The following is a 17414-nucleotide window of genomic DNA, read 5'->3' as shown; positions in this document are numbered from 1 at the left end:
AGTGCCCTGACGCGCTGGAGGAGGAGGAGGAGGAGGCGGAGTGCCTCACGCGCTAGAGGAGGAGGAGGCGGAGTGTCCTGACGCGACGGAGAAGGTTGAGTCTGCTGAGGCGTCCAGTTTGAAAGCTTGATGTACTCCTTTCTCCATAGACAGGTACTCCTCAAAGCTTTTTCCAGAAGATTTTCCCCTTCACCTGTAGGGAATTCCAGCTCCAGCCCCTCAAATCCTTCCATTATTTCATCCACTGTCACAAGAGCATAGTGATGTGGAATCGGACGACAATGGAAAGTTCCCTCGGCTCGAGGAGGTGCAACAACACCGACCGCCGCCTAGAAGGTCAGATTATGGAATTTCATCATCAGCCCGGCATCAGCCACCGGGTTTGGGTCGACACCACGACGGTAGGAAGCACCCACACTTGTGTCCCCAGCCGGTCCCATTGGACCGGGGGAGACACAACTCGATGACTACCAACGACCATCGTCGAGCATGCTCGAATGCAGTCATGTCCATAGTCATTGGTGTCGGTCCGTACAAGGACACAACAACGCCCGTAGAGCAACCCTCGGACCGATGCCACGGCAAGCACCAAGCAAGAAGGGCAAAACGTGAAGACATCCAACACGAACAAACTCAACCCCTCATAGTTGAGAACCACCAGACATCGTGCACCACCACGCCCGCGGTATCGTACCGAAGACACTCCCTGAGCTGCCAACCGCCGAATATCGTGTGTGCCACCAAACCCGGCCCACGCTCGCCATCGAAGGCCCCCTGGAGGATCGGTTGATCTGCCTAGGACACCCATGTTGCCCCCCACACCAGCCCCCGCAAGAGCTAGCATCAAGGAGGCACACCACCGCTGGAGACCACCAAATCTGCACCACCGACCGACCCCTAATGCCAGATCCAGCCGGATTGGGCGTTGATTCGTGCGCCACCTCCCGGGATGGGAGCTAAGAAGTCGTTGCACCGCTTGCAGGGTGCAGGACCCTGGTGCGCCGCCATCAGCCGACCGCACCGCCACACCACGCACCTGTCGCCGCGCCACTGGGCCCGCACCCGCCAGGTCCGCCACACGAGGGCACCGCCCCGCTTCGACCTCCCACGAGCAGAAGAGGAGGAAGGCCCCAACCGTCGTCGTTCCAAGTGGGCTTAGCCAGTCAGCGCCTGTCGGCATCGGCGAGAGGAGGAGAGGGGCTCGGGACCGAAGGGTCCCACCCCCACCCCCACCCCCGTGGCGTGTGCGGCAGGGGAGAAGGGGGATCTTTCCACAATGTGCAAATTTCGACCGTCTTTTTTATTTATTACGTTTTTTGTAAATGGAATAGTTATACTCCCTTTATTTTGTTGATGCATGCTATAGCATTATACTAAGATGTTCCGAATAAACTTCACATAAAGCTAAAAGGCTTTATTGGGGTTACCATCAACTTAAAATATTTGCCAAAATAAAATAAATAAAAGGAATATTTACCAATATCGAAACATCATACCGTAATTGAAATGATTATATGCTCGAGTTTGGTTATTAAGACTGTAAGACAGGAGATTTTTTGTCATTTTCATGTTAACCAGACCTGTCATCAAACTAGGCACACCACCTTGCGATGAACAACATGTACAAGACGAGTAGGGTTTCACGTCCACCTTCATATGCATTATGACTTACGATGGAGAAGGGCGTCCATATCCATTTGTTGTGATTGTAGGGCTCGCGGTTGGGCTAGGCTTATAAACATCATATCTCGTCATCGACTTTCCATAATCACTGGGAGGTCGAGCCTAGCTACAACGATGAAAATTCCATGAGAAGTGATGCAGAGAGGAAGATCGGTCGAGCCTAGCTACAACGATGATGATTCCATGAGAAGTGATGCAGAGAGGAAGATCGATCGAGCCTAGCTACAACGATGATGATTCCATGAGAAGTGATGCAGAGAGGAAGATCGATCGAGCCTAGCTACAACGATGATGATTACATGAGAAGTGATGCAGAGAGGAAGATCGATCGACCCTAGCTACAACGATGATGATTCCATGAGAAGTGATGCAGAGAGGAAGATCGATCGAGCCTAGCTACAACGATGATGATTCCATGAGAAGTGATGCAGAGAGGAAGATCGATCGAGCCTAACTACAACGATGATGATTCCATGAGAAGTGATGCAGAGAGGAAGATCGATCGAGCCTAGCTACAAACGATGATGATTCCATGAGAAGTGATCCAGAGAGGAAGATCAATCGAGCCTAGCTACAAACGATGATGATTCCATGAGAAGTGATCCAGAGAGGAAGATCGATCGAGCCTAGCTACAACGATGATGATTCCATGAGAAGTGATGCAGAGAGGAAGATCGATCGAGCCTAGCTACAACGATGATGATTCCATGAGAAGTGATGCAGAGAGGAAGATCGATCGAGCCTAGCTACAACGATGATGATTCCATGAGAAGTGATGCAGAGAGGAAGATCGATCGAGCCTAGCTACAAACGATGATGATTCCATGAGAAGTGTGCAGAGAGGAAGATCGATCGAGCCTAGCTACAAACGATGATGATTCCATGAGAAGTGATGCAGAGAGGAAGATCGATCGAGCCTAGCTACAACGATGATGATTCCATGAGAAGTGATGCAGAGAGGAAGATCGATCGAGCCTAGCTACAACGATGATGATTCCATGAGAAGTGATGCAGAGAGGAAGATCGATCGAGCCTAGCTACAACGATGATGATTCCATGAGAAGTGATGCAGAGAGGAAGATCGATCGAGCCTAGCTACAAACGATGATGATTCCATGAGAAGTGTGCACAGAGGAAGATCGATCGAGCCTAGCTACAAACGATGATGATTCCATGAGAAGTGATGCAGAGAGGAAGATCGATCGAGCCTAGCTACAACGATGATGATTCCATGAGAAGTGATGCAGAGAGGAAGATCGATCGAGCCTAGCTACAACGATGATGATTCCATGAGAAGTGATGCAGAGAGGAAGATCGATCGAGCCTAGCTACAACGATGATGATTCCATGAGAAGTGATGCAGAGAGGAAGATCGATCGAGCCTAGCTACAACGATGATGATTCCATGAGAAGTGATGCAGAGAGGAAGATCGATCGAGCCTAGCTACAACGATGATGATTCCATGAGAAGTGATGCAGAGAGGAAGATCGATCGAGCCTAGCTACAACGATGATGATTCCATGAGAAGTGATGCAGAGAGGAAGATCGATCGAGCCTAGCTACAACGATGATGATTCCATGAGAAGTGATGCAGAGAGGAAGATCGGTCGAGCCTAGCTACAAGGATGATGATTCCATGAGAAGTGATGCAGAGAGGAAGATCGATCAAGCCTAGCTACAACGATGATGATTCCATGAGAAGTGATGCAGAGAGGAAGATCGGTCGAGCCTAGCTACAACGATGATGATTCCATGAGAAGTGATGCAGAGAGGAAGATCGATCGAGCCTAGCTACAACGATGATGATTCCATGAGAAGTGATGCAGAGAGGAAGATCGATCGAGCCTAGCTACAACGATGATGATTCCATGAGAAGTGATGCAGAGAGGAAGATCGATCGAGCCTAGCTACAACGATGATGATTCCATGAGAAGTGATGCAGAGAGGAAGATCGATCGAGCCTAGCTACAACGATGATGATTCCATGAGAAGTGATGCAGAGAGGAAGATCGATCGAGCCTAGCTACAACGATGATGATTCCATGAGAAGTGATGCAGAGAGGAAGATCGATCGAGCCTAGCTACAACGATGATGATTCCATGAGAAGTGATGCAGAGAGGAAGATCGATCGAGCCTAGCTACAACGATGATGATTCCATGAGAAGTGATGCGGAGAGGAAGATCGATCGAGCCTAGCTACAACAATGATGATTCCATGAGAAGTGATGCAGAGAGGAAGATCGATCGAGCCTAGCTACAACGATGATGATTCCATGAGAAGTGATGCAGAGAGGAAGATCGATCGAGCCTAGCTACAACGATGATAATTCCATGAGAAGTGATGCAGAGAGGAAGATCGATCGAGCCTAGCTACAACGATGATGCTTCCATGAGAAGTGATGCAGAGAGGAAGATGGATCGAGCCTAGCTACAACGATGATGATTCCATGAGAAGTGATGCAGAGAGGAAGATCGATCGAGCCTAGCTACAACGATGATGATTCCATGAGAAGTGATGCAGAGGAAGATGGATCGAGCCTAGCTACAACGATGATGATTCCATGAGAAGTGATGCAGAGAGGAAGATCGATCGAGCCTAGCTACAACGATGATGATTCCATGAGAAGTGATGCAGAGAGGAAGATCGATCGAGCCTAGCTACAACAATGATGATTCCATGTGAAGTGATGCAGAGAGGAAGATGGGTCGAGCCTAGCTACAAATGATGATGGTTCCATGAGAAGTGATGCAGAGAGGAAGATGGATCGAGCCTAGCTACAACGATGATGATTCCATGAGAAGTGATGCAGAGGAAGATGGATCGAGCCTAGATACAACGATGATGATTCCATGAGAAGTGATGCAGAGAGGAAGATGGATCGAGCCTAGCTACAACGATGATGATTCCATGAGAAGTGATGCAGAGAGGAAGATCGATCGAGCCTAGCTACAAACGATGATGATTCCATGAAAAGTGATGCAGAGAGGAAGATGGATCGAGCCTAGCTACAAACGATGATGGTTCCATGAGAAGTGATGCAGAGAGGAAGATGGATCGAGCCTAGCTACAACGATGATGATTCCATGAGAAGTGATGCAGAGGAAGATGGATCGAGCCTAGCTACAACGATGATGATTCCATGAGAAGTGATGCAGAGGAAGATGGATCGAGCCTAGCTACAACGATGATGATTCCATGAGAAGTGATGCAGAGAGGAAGATGGATCGAGCCTAGCTACAACGATGATGATTCCGTGAGAAGTGATGCAGAGAGGAAGATCGATTGAGCCTAGCTACAAACGATGATGATTCCCTGAAAAGTGATGCAGAGAGGAAGATGGATCGAGCCTAGCTACAAACGATGATGGTTCCATGAGAAGTGATGCAGAGAGGAAGATGGATCGAGCCTGGCTACAACGATGATGATTCCATGAGAAGTGATGCAGAGGAAGATGGATCGAGCCTAGCTACAACGATGATGATTCCATGAGAAGTGATGCAGAGGAAGATGGATCGAGCCTAGCTACAACGATGATGATTCCATGAGAAGTGATGCAGAGAGGAAGATGGATCGAGCCTAGCTACAACGATGATGATTCCATGAGAAGTGATGCAGAGAGGAAGATCGATCGAGCCTAGCTACAAACGATGATGATTCCATGAAAAGTGATGCAGAGAGGAAGATGGATCGAGCCTAGCTACAAACGATGATGGTTCCATGAGAAGTGATGCAGAGAGGAAGATGGATCGAGCCTAGCTACAAAGGATGATGGTTCCATGAGAAGTGATGCAGAGAGGAAGATGGATCGAGCCTAGTTACAACGATGATGGTTACATGAAAAGTGATGCAGAGAGGAAGATGGATCGTAACATAAGATTCTGCAGTAGTGCTTCCCATGCATTTCTAGATGGAGTATATGTAATGTGGAGTAACAACGACCCTAGCAAGGAACTGGCCTGGGCCAAGAAATATGTATGTTCCGGGCCGGCTTGATGAGCTCATAGGGGCCGGCACTAGTCTGGAAAGCATTTTACATATTTGCTTCAAATCACCAATTTCTCTATAGCCCGTCCCTGAAATTTATACAAGTAGATCTAGCTGCACCATTGATCTTGTACCAAACAAAGTAGTCCTTGTATAAATTTGAAGAAACTTGCACACATAGATGACATGGCATGGCATGGCATGGCATGATTCTTTGGGATCTTTATTCAACGCTAGCTCCTCAACACATCAAATCAAATATAAAAGAAGAAGAAGAAGAAGAAGAAGAAGAAGAAGAAAAGAAAAAGCCTCAAAGTAATTCTTCCTAAGTCGTGAACTTACAGTAATGAAGATGAAGATGAAGATGAAGTGGTGTCACCATTGCAACCAACCAAAACCATTTACACGTACAGCCGAGCCAAGTAAACCAGCATGACGAAAATGAAATTTGGCGCCTGCCTGCCTAGGATCAGTCAATCGAATGGCGATTTGGCCTTGGATGAAGAGTAGATGGCGGAGAAGCTGCTGCTGCTGCTATTACTCCCAGTCCCAGGGCAGGGCAGGGCGGCGTGTTGGACGTCGACGTGGTCATTGTCGTCGGGGTGGCCTTGAGGGGGACGTCGACGACCTTGGCGTACTCCTCGCGGATCTCCTTGAGCATGGCGGCGACGTCCTTCATGGCCGGCCGCTCGTCGGGGACGGGGCTGACGCACAGCAGGGCCACGCCCATGACCTGCAGCATCTCCTCCACCTCCGTGTCCGACCGCCCCTGCAGCGCCGGGTCCAGCACGCCGGCGCCGCCCTTGTGCCGCCGCACCCAGTCCACCAGGTGCTGCCCGTCCGGGATCGTCGGGTCGATGGGCTGCTTCCCGGTGAGCACCTCCAGCACCACCACCCCGTAGCTGTACACGTCGCTCTTCTCCGTGATCTTGAGCATGTATCCATACTCTGCAATGTATGCATGCATCCATCAGTCAGAGTCCTACATCATCCTCAAGCTAGTGTTCATCAATCATGAGCTAGTGTTCATCAATCATGAGTTGACATCCGAATTAAATATATATATATATATATATGGAGGGTACATTACATGAGTTGACATAATTAAATACTACTAGCAAAAGAGCTTGCAACGGGAGAAAAATAAATAAATCTTCAATGATGCTGATCATATTACGTCTTTAAAATTTTAGGACATTTCTTGAAATGCATGAACATTTTTTGAATTAGCAAACATTTTTTTTCAACTGCATTCAAAAAATAATACACAACTTTTTTTAAAATCATGGACTTTTATTGTTTTCACCAACATTTTTCTTAAAATTGTGAACTTTTTTCTGAATATGTGAATATTTTTACAAAAACCACGAGCATTTTTTGAATTCACAAACATTTTATGTTTTCTTCAAACTTTTATTTCAAAATTCTCAGTTTTATAAATTGCAAAAAATTTCAAAGTTCTAAATTATTTAAATTAAAAAATGGAACGGAAAAATTAAAATAAAAAATGAGACTAAAAACAGAGGCACAATTTTTTTTTAAGATTTTTACACAGACTTTTGTTTAAAATCATTGAATTTTATATTTTATGGACATTTTCTTAAAATTTAAACATTTTTTGTATATGCAAATATTTTTCAAAACTCCTCAGTAGTTTTTGAATTCTCAAAAAAATATGTTTTCTTTAATATTTTATTTCGAAATTCTCAGTTTCTTAAAATTTAGAAAAGTTATTTAAAGTTCTAAATTATTTAAAGTACAAAAACAAAATGGAACTAAAAAGAAAAATAAAAGAACTAAACCAAAAAAACAGGCACCCACGCATGGGCCGATCCAAATAGGTGTGATGCATCTTTTTTCAACGGCTAGAGCGTAATATAGAAGGTGCCTACATGGGCCGGCACAGTCCGGAGATTTTTCTGTTTGAAACGTTTTTTATGACTTATAGGTGCCATTGGTGGGTAATTTTAATCAATTTTAGGGGCAATTTAAATGACGTACGGCGGCAAGAAGCAATATTTGCTATATTAGTAGTAAAATAAGGTAAGATGTACTATATACATGAGTTGACATAATTAAATACAATATACTACTACTGTACATGTACATGAGTTGACATACCGGGGGCGATGTAGCCGTAGGAGCCGGCGACGGTGTTGGAGGAGCGGCCCAAATCGGCGCCCTCGTCGACGAGCTTGGCGAGGCCGAAGTCGGCGATGTAGGCCTCCAAGTCGAGGCCGATGAGGATGTTGTTGGCCTTGATGTCCCGGTGCACGATCGGCGGCGAGCAGCCATGGTGCAGGTAGGCCAGGCCCTGCGCCGACCCCAGCACGATCCGGTACCGGACGTCCCACTCCAGCTGCGCGCCGCCGCGCTCGTGGAGCACGGCGCCGAGGCTGCCGTTTGCCATGTAGTCGTACATGAGCAGCCGCGTGCTCTTGTTCCAGCAGCAACCGAGGAACCTCACGATGTTCTTGTGCCGGATGGAGCCCAGCGTGCGCACCTCCGCCGAGAACGAGTCCCGCCCGGCCCCGGCGTCCTTGAACGCGGCCGGCCACAGCTTCTTCACGGCGATGGTCTCTCCCGAGTCCAGGCTCACCCGGTACACCACGCCGGACACGCCCTTGCCGATGATGTTGGCGTCGACCAGGCTCCGCACCACCTGCTCCACCGAGAAGCTCACCTTCTGGAACGGCGTGAACTGCCACGGCCACCCGAGCTCCCCGCCGCCGGCCTCCGAGTCGCTGCTCCCGCCCCCGCCCCCGCCCCTGCCTCCGCGCGCTCTCAGTATGCCCATCATCCCGAGCACCATCGCCACCGTCGCGGTCACCAACAGCGCGATGGCGAGCTTCAGCCGGTGCGCGCGCTGCGCATCGTCGCTGGCGGTCACCGACATCGGCCGCCCGTCGGCGTCCACGCCAACGAAGCACACGTCGCCGCCTTTGGTGCACAGCCCCGAGTTCCCGGCGAGGCTGGACGCCGAGAGCTGCCGGAAGAGCTTCGTGTCCGGGAGGTACCCGGACAAGTTGTTCTGCGACACATTGAGCGTGACGAGGTTGTCAAGCCCGGCGAGCGCCGTGAGGCTGCCGGAGAACGCGTTGTAGGACAGGTCGAGCACGGACAGCTTGCTCAGCTCCGATATCCTCGCCGGGATCCTGCCCGTTAGGCTGTTGCGGCTGAGGTTGAGGGCGATGTCGAGGCCGGCGAGGCTGCAGAGCTCGTTCGGGATGGTGCCCGAGAGACGGTTGTCGCTGAGGTCGAGCAGCTCGAGCGCGCGGCACCGCCCGAGCGCCGCCGGTATCGTGCCTGACAGCGCGTTGCCGGCGAGGACGAGACGGCTCAGCACCGCCAGCCTTCCGAATGATTCAGGCACGGGGCCGGTGAGCTGGTTGTGCGAGACGTCGAGCTCCTGCAGGCCGCGCACGCCGGCGAGCGACTCCGGCAGGGCTCCGTTGAGCGTGTTGTTGCTGAGGTCGAGCATCTGGAGCTGCGAGCAGTCGCCGACCTCGGAGGGCACGGCGCCGGTGAGGCGGTTGCTGCCGAGGTCAAGGAAGACGATGCTCTTCATCCCGCCCACGGCCGCGGGGATCTCCCCGGCGATGCGGTTGCCGCCGAGCCTGAGCCGCACTAGGCTAGCCGCCTTCCCAATCTCCGGGGGTATCACGCCGGAGAGGTCGTTGGACAAGATTAGCAGCTTGGTGAGGTTGCGCAGCAGGAAGAGCCCCGGCGGCACGGCGCCGGTAAGGCGGTTGTGCGAGAGGTCGAGCGCCTGGAGGCTCGACATGGACGCGACCGTGACCGGGATGGCGCCCTCGAGGCGGTTCTGCCACGCGAACAGCACCTGCAGGTTGGTCAAGCTCCGGCCGAGCTCCGGCGGGATGAGGCCAGAGATGTCGTTGGTGTCAAGCTGCAGCTGCACGAGCGACGTCGCATTGGCGAGCAGCACGGGGATGGTGCCGGTAATGTTGTTGTCGCTGAGCATCAGGTCCTGCAGCGCCGGCAGCCGGCCGAGCGACGGCGGGATGGCGCCGGAGATGGAGTTGATGGAGAGGTCGAGCGAGACGAGCGAGGTGAGGTTGCCGAAGCTGTCCGGGATGGGTCCCGTGAGCGCGTTCTGCCACAGGAGCAGCTTCTGGAGGCTCTGGAGAGCGCCGAGCTCGGGCGGGAGCGCGCCGGAGAGCGCGTTCTCGTAGAGGTACACGTCGGTGAGGTTCCCGCAGAGGGCCAGCTCCGGCGGGATGGAGCCGGACAGCATGGTGGTGTATATCGACAGCGTCTGGAGGCTCTTGAGGTTGCCGATCGACGACGGCAGCTGGCCGGAGATCTTTGTATCCGCGAGGCCGAGCACGGCGAGGTTGGACAGCTTGGAGAAGGATTCGGGTATCGGGCCGGAGAGGTCATGATTCCCACCGGCGCGGAGGGACTCGAGCCGCCGCAGCGCGCCGAGCTCCGCGGGGAGCTCGCCGGAGAGGCGGTTGTCGAAGAGCAGCAGGCCCTTGAGCGACCCCGCGAGGCCGCCGAGCTCGGCCGGGATAGGGCCGGAGAGCAGGTTGGTGTTGAGCACGAGCGACTCGAGCGCCGTCAAGTTGCCGAGCGACGCCGGGACGGGGCCGGTGAGGGAGTTGCCGCTGAGGTCAAGCGTGGCGAGGCGGCGGCACAGCGCGAGGTCCTCAGGCACGCCGCCCGTCAGGTTCGCGTCCGACACGACAAAGCTGACGAGCCCGGGCAGCGCGGCGCAGAGGCCGGAGGGCGCCGGCACGGCGAGGTGCACGGACTGGAAGGCGACTGAAACAACTGCCTTCCCGGCGGCGTCGCAGGCGACGTGCGACCACTTGCACGGGGACGAGGCGGCCGGGGCCCAGTCCGGCGGGCGCGAGGGGGACGCGGCCAACCATGAGGAGAGGAATGCGACCTCTGTGTTTGTGTTGGGGGAGGAGGGAGTGGCGGCGGTGGTGGAGGTGAGGAGGACGAGGAGGTTGAGTAAGAGTGGGAGGAGGAGGTGGCGCATCGGGGGGGTTGCCGTCGTCGCCGGCAGCAGCGGCATCAAAAACTGGGCTGGGGCACTGCGACTGCGACTGCGTGCACGACACACTATGACCACCATCTCTATGCCAGCCCTGCCTATGGACGGAGAGAGATGGCAATCTCTCTCTCTCTCTCTCTCTAGGATTCTCTCTCACACACTCTCTCTCTCTCTCTAGGATTCTCTCTCTATCTCTTCCTCAAAACTCTCAAAGGTGTTTGCTTGCTTGTGTCCTCTCCTCCATGAATGAAAGAATGAAAGAAAGAATAGGGTAGGGTTCTTGCATCGATGCATTGGGCTTCTCAACATCCAAGCTCTTTCTTTGTTTGTTTGTTTGTCGGTCTCTCTCTCTCTCTCTAATTTCAAAGTGTAGAGAGAGAAACATAGAGTGTAAGTGTGCCTAATTTCAAAGTGTAGAGAGAGAAACATAGAGTGTGAGTGTGCCTAATTTCAAAGTGTAGAGAGAGAAACATAGAGTGTGAGTGTGTCTAATTTCAAAGCATAGAGAGAGAAACATAGAGTGTGAGTGTGCCTAATTTCAAAGCATAGAGAGAGAAACATAGAGTGTGAGTGTGCCTAATTTCAAAGCATAGAGAGAGAAACATAGAGTGTGAGTGTGCTTAATTTCAAAGCATAGAGAGAGAAACATAGAGTGTGAGTGTGCCTAATTTCAAAGCATAGAGAGAGAAACATAGAGTGTGGGTGTGCATTGGAGGGAGGGAAAGAGAGGGATTAAGAAACTCAAATGCGGTGCTACCACTGACAATGGGAGCTTAATTAAGCTCAGCTTGCTGGCCTTTTTCTTCAATTTGATTTGATTATGGCTGGCTGGCTACTAGTGCTAAACCTACTCCCTCAGCTCTCAAGTGTACGCCAAGGCAGAGGAGCTGGGGTTTAAGCACGAATCTTTGTTGAAGAGTGGTACTAGTGATATGTGCCGCAGCTGGTGTAAGGTGTTGCTGTTGGTTGATGGTTTTTTGACTTGTTGCTGAGTGAAGCTCAAGCAGACGACTGATATTATGATATATAATAGTGACTGGCTTTTCAGCGGTTTGTGGGGGAAGAGATCGTTCCTTACCAACTAAAAGCCCCTGCTCAAATGAAGGCAAAAGTAGCACTAAAATCCCAGAAAATGTGCACCAAAAGAGTTTACGTTAACATTATATCTATGTGTTCATAGAATGTGTGCATTCAACCTACTGAGGTGTACTCTAAATTTAGCTATGGCCAACAATAATGTACCCGCAAATGTATAATTAAATCCTAGTAAATGCGATGAAAATAGTCTTCTTTCAGCAGTCATGCGACAACTCTTTTTTCCTTTCAATGTGATGATCCCCTATTGTGGCCTCCAGGACAAACTTTACATGGCTCCTCACTTCATCATGTATAGCACATCATCGCACATAACCTGGCTCTACCGCAAAACAAAATATGCATGAAAAGATTTTACATTAGTAGTACACGCATGTCTTGTGCTGTAAATTTAGCTAATGATGCACTTTTAGTGGACGGAAAGTGTGATTAAATCCTAGAAAATGCATAAGAGATAAGTTCCCGTATGACATGGCAAACTCTTTCACTTTTTATACAATGATCCGCAAAGCTTTTGTCTATTCGTGAGGAAAACCAGCAATGGCGGCCTCTGGTAAAAATTAACGTGGCTCATTCTTCCATTGTGTAGAGCACATCACATGTAACCTCTTCTTAAATCATCGGGGCCACGCTGCGTAGTGAACACGGCTATACCGACGAGCAGAGTTTCTACGCTATTTACATCAATGTGCGAACACTTAGATGCATCTGAGTGACATCGAGAGGCCAACGAGTCAAAAATTGAAAAGGCGAGACTCGAACTAAAATGGCTCGGTTAATTAGTTGGTACTTCCTCTATAACTTCATATAAGACTTTTTTTTTACAATGGCATAGACTCTAAGAATGTCTTATAAAAACTTACGGAGGTAGTACTATATTTCTGTCATTTAACCATATCTCAAGTACTAAAGTACACAGCACATACAAACTAAATTCCATAGTTTTCATCATGGGATCAAATATAATTGCAATTCTCTAAGAAACAAGATAATCTGCCATTGTGAATAATGCCCATTTTTTCTCCATGCATGGTGTCAACAACTGATCCTAAATCATCATCCATAACACATCCCCCCCCCCCCGTTCCCCCTCCCCCCTCACCGCCGCATGAGGTTGGCATCGGGCAAGCCCGTGGCGCAGCCGGGGACTGCAGCGACGGGCCCTTTGCGGCTCTGGTTTGCATCGGGGAGCACTAAATCTGGGCGGCAGCCTCTCTAACGAGGCTCCTTTTTTATGCGGCAAGCAGTGGGGTTGGTATGGTTCCGGCGATCTGGTCGGGCGACCGATGGGTCGTCGGTGGACCAGGGTCTCACGTGGCTACTCCGGCGGCCGGCGATGCCATATATGGCAGTTGTCCTCTGCCCCAGCTCGGTGTGCTTCTCTCATGATGGTTCCTGGTGACGTCGGTGTGGCTTGTTGGGTCCCTGGCTACGGGCGAAGCTGGTAGAGGAAAATCCGGATTGGGGGAAACCCCTAGGTCGGCTCCATCCGTCCACACCAACAACGATGCCCAATGGTGCCGCTATTCTTCTTGGAGACGTTGGTCAAGGTTTGCTCCCTCACTCCCCTCCTCTCAGCCTCTTGGGTGAAAACCCTAACTTTGGTGGGCGGCGGCGTCGTCCTTGACGCTGTGACCTTCTTGAAGGCGTCGCCTTGAGGGTTGAGTGGTCATGGGCACTATGTGCGCTCATTGAGAGCTACCGGTGGCATGCCCTACCTCGTTTAAGCCTTTGCTTTTCCTTCGTCATGTTCTAGCCATGGGTTGTTTAGTGTGCCTTCCTATGGTAGAACCTCGTTGACACATTTGGTGTGTTATGATCCTGCCCCTTCGTTACGGGGGCCTCCGTCCATGTTCATGGAAACTTTCCGGCCTTCAACGGTGCGACGCCTTGCGATCCAGGCGAGGAGGTTGTGGCCTCCTTGAAAGACGGAGATGGATGGTTGTGCCTTGCCAACGTCCTTACTGTTTGGTGATGGCATGTTTTGTTGGTGCATCTTCACTCCCTTTAGAGAGTCGGCTTTGCTTTTGTCCATGTTTAGTCGCGTAGGAGGACCTCGAGTTCTTCAACTTTGTTGTCCGTTGTAAGATCCTTCCCACGTGAAGTGTTTGAGGCTTTGTAAGTTACTTCCACCGCCTATGTATCTTGCCGCTTAGTGTTCTTGATCTTTGTTGTATGTTGCAGTTGTATCATGTCTGGTTGATTGCTTTGTTAATTCAAAATCAGATTAGGCTAGCACCCTACTCGTTGGCTGCGTCTTTTCTCTAAAACTAGATGATGTCCCGCACGTTGCTGCGGAAACATTACTAAAAATGAATAAATAATTGTTATAAAAAATATTAAAACTAATGAAAAACATATGTAAGCTGAAAAACAATAAAATACAAAGCGTATATATAAAGAGAGAATGAAAATTATAGTTAAAATGTAATATCTAACAAAATATGAAGTATGAACTCTAGTGTAAAAAAACTACTTATGAATGTGGGCATCATTGCATGCGTAGAGTAATGTAAAACATGTTATTTATAGATTGCATGCATACTTGCTTATGTGTCATGCATGACTAAAAAAATTAAACAGTGAGTTATAGCTATTTAGGAATAGAGAATGCATGGTGTCAACTCAGCCTGCTTGTCAACTTGACACGTACGGTAGATTCCCAGCCTAGATTAAGATAAGATAGAAACAGCACTACCGGCAGGTAAGCCATGGACATGTCAGTATGCCGGCATGGGTTATTCATTGGATCACGCAGCGCGCGCGGCAGCCTAAACAAGATCAGTTAGTTGTTTAATCGAGTATGTAGTACTGAAACTGAAACCGGTAGTGGCGCCAACGAGTGATGCCACTCGGTTATGAGAGAAATTAATCAACAACTTTTACTGCTATGCATGTTACTGTCCATCCTTTTCAGTAAATGAAAAATCTTGTGGTTGTGGAAAGAATGTACGGCTAGGATGCATGGATGGATGATGAACATGAGGCCCCTCGACATGGAGCATCAAACGCACAATTAAAGTGTGAGACCAATGGGTTAATTAGATAGGTCAAACAAAGAGGTAAAAGAGATCACTCTCTAGCTAACATCAGGTCAAGTCACATTTGCATCTTGGTACCCAATTTTCTTTCATATTCTGTTTCCTCATCGCGACGCGCTCTTTTGCGTGAGAGAATGGTTGTTGATTTTCTGCTGTAAGCGTGATTTCAACAAAGTTACACCTGCTATGTATATAGAGTTTTCGCGCTCCAAATCATTGTGTTGTGTGGTCTGACTTCAACAAATTAAGTTGTAGCGTGAGAAAATGCGTATAGAGTTTTCGTGCTCCAAATCATTTGTGTTGTGTGGTCTCGTGCTACATCATGTACTTATAGTAAAAAAAAATTGGTAAGCAGGGGTGCTTTCGCAAATATGCATGGAGCAAACAATGCACAAAGCTAAAACCAAATGTTACAGCTTACAATGAAGATGGGGTGTGATTGTGTGTGGATAATAGTTAACATAATTCAGCAGCAGCTTTTCACCACGTTAGCTGCTGATGGTACTTAATTATCTTGCTCCTCCAAATTAATTAACCATTCCTGTCTAATCCTAGCTGCATTGACAGTGTTTATTACACTGGCTACTTACTCTAACTCTGTTTGTCGACTGACCCTACACCAGTTGAATACTGCTCCCAATCTGGGGGTTTGAGCCGTGTGGGCGCCTACTTAAATCGGAGCCACGTTAGGCCTGGGGTGCTGGTCAAAAATTGTGAGCCAAGAAAAGCATCGAATCTCAAAAGTGTTACTACTATATAATTTGAAATGTCTGGGTTTCTTTTGAGGCATGGTGTGGAGCATAAGGAACCGATAGGCGCCAAAGATGCATGGCTTGTGATTGGGTTAATCCTTCATTGTTCCGACAAATAGAGGGGCGCGACGACCCATACGCATTATGAAAGAGATACTTCCTTCATTTTTAAATATAAGTCTTTTAAGAGATTTCATTAAGGATCTACATAAGAAGCAAAATGAGCGAATATATATTGTAAAGTATGTCTATATACATGTGTATGTAGTCCATTAGTGGAACCTCTAAAAAAACTTATATTTATGAACGGAGGGAGTAGAATTTTTCATGGATTACTTGCAATGGAGTCAATTCTTCATTGTAACTGTTGCGCAACTTATTCTTGTTGATAAAAATAAAAATACAAGTAATAGTATATGTAATTATGAACAGTGGAGTTTGGGGCCAGCTGACCAACTTTTGGTCAAAAAAGTTTGAGTTTGTTGGGGGTGTCAATCGATATTGGTTGGGTCATGTCATGCTAGAGTTCCAGGTTTTGGGAAATTAAAGGGCATGTAGACAGAAAAAGCATAGGGATGGGGGCCCCATTGGACGGCCAGATGTTCCTCCTGGGACAGCGACAAGACATCGTGTGAGGTCAATCCGATCGTCCGTCCATGCATGCATGGTTGCATTCAAGACACCACCATTGGGCTGGAGGAGTCAAACACCACCGCATCTCATGCTGCTCCATAAAAAATTAAGAAAGGCAAACACCTTCTACACTTAAAATTAGGGATGAATCTTGTTCTCCTATTTTACAATATTGCATGGGAGGTGGGCAAAGTGGGTGGGTGGGGCAGGGATTCCTTATAAATCTGAAAATTATCTAAACCTGCACTTTTCCCTAATGAACAGCACAAAAGATGGCTGGCATATGCCTGAACCCCGGTTCATTTCATAAAAATGCTGAAAAATTCCAGAAAGTAGTTTCGAAAAACAAAGGGTCATCATAAAAAATTAAGAGAAAAATAGACATGGAAATATCATGTAATTCATAGAAATGACCAGAAACATCAAAGGGAAAACTTGGGAAACCATATTATTTTTGTTCACGTCTCGTGTCCAACAAAGAGAGATAGAACATAACTGGTTTGTTGCCAAAAATTGGCAATGCCAATATTTGACATTGCACTAAATATTGACAACTAACTGGTTGGTCGGTTGGTTATATACTTATCTTTCCAGTCTCGCATAAAGTTGACATTTTTTGGTAAGTCTTAGCATTGCCAACATTTGGCTTGCCAAATATTGATGGCAAAGCAATCATGCTAGAATATTTTTCCGCGCTGCTAGATTATGAATATTTTTGTAAAGAAAACCTCAAAAAGAAATCTAGAATTACCATCCATATCACGTCTATTTGCTTTTTCTTTAGTTCCGTCACAATATCAGGTAAAACCACCAACTCTAAACCCTAATTGTTCGTCTCACCTTCACTCATTTGGATCTGCTGCTCCACGTCGTTGACATCTTGGACTCGGGGTTTGCCAAAAAAAAGATGGGAGAGGTAGAGGATTGTTTTATTGAAGAAATTTCTGAGTGTTGTCGAATTGTGAAAAAAATTGCAAGTTAGTAAATCCTATGATTTATCTTTTTTATGCTTTTCAAATTTGACCCTCCCATCTCCCATTTTCAAAAGCCCATTGCATTTTAACATTTTTTTTGTTTTTTTTTATAAATGTCCTATTTGAATTTTGAAGGGGAGGCAAGCCAATTCACCTTCACGGGACAAGTCCTTATCCATGTCAAAGGCATGTTGAATTTTGTTTAAAACAGATATATATATTAGGA

At 48.3% G+C, this 17414-nt stretch overlaps 1 protein-coding gene across 1 annotated transcript; it reads right to left on the bottom strand.

Annotated features, from left to right (window-relative positions):
* Positions 1–5801: 5801 nt before the first annotated feature.
* LOC123431499 (LRR receptor-like serine/threonine-protein kinase RGI1) lies at positions 5802–11470 on the bottom strand. Its single transcript, XM_045115319.1, is given in 3 exon segments — positions 5802–6226; positions 6229–6618; positions 7792–11470. Coding segments are annotated over 3 exon segments (3456 nt in total). The 5' UTR covers positions 10775–11470; the 3' UTR covers positions 5802–6143.
* Between the last annotated feature and the right edge of the window lie 5944 nt (positions 11471–17414).

The sequence above is a fragment of the Hordeum vulgare genome, chromosome 2H (genome assembly GCF_904849725.1).
Source record: "Hordeum vulgare subsp. vulgare chromosome 2H, MorexV3_pseudomolecules_assembly, whole genome shotgun sequence".
Lineage (NCBI taxonomy): Eukaryota > Viridiplantae > Streptophyta > Magnoliopsida > Poales > Poaceae > Hordeum > Hordeum vulgare.
Note: the sequence above shows the minus strand (reverse complement) of the source record. Positions and strands in the feature narration are given on the sequence as shown.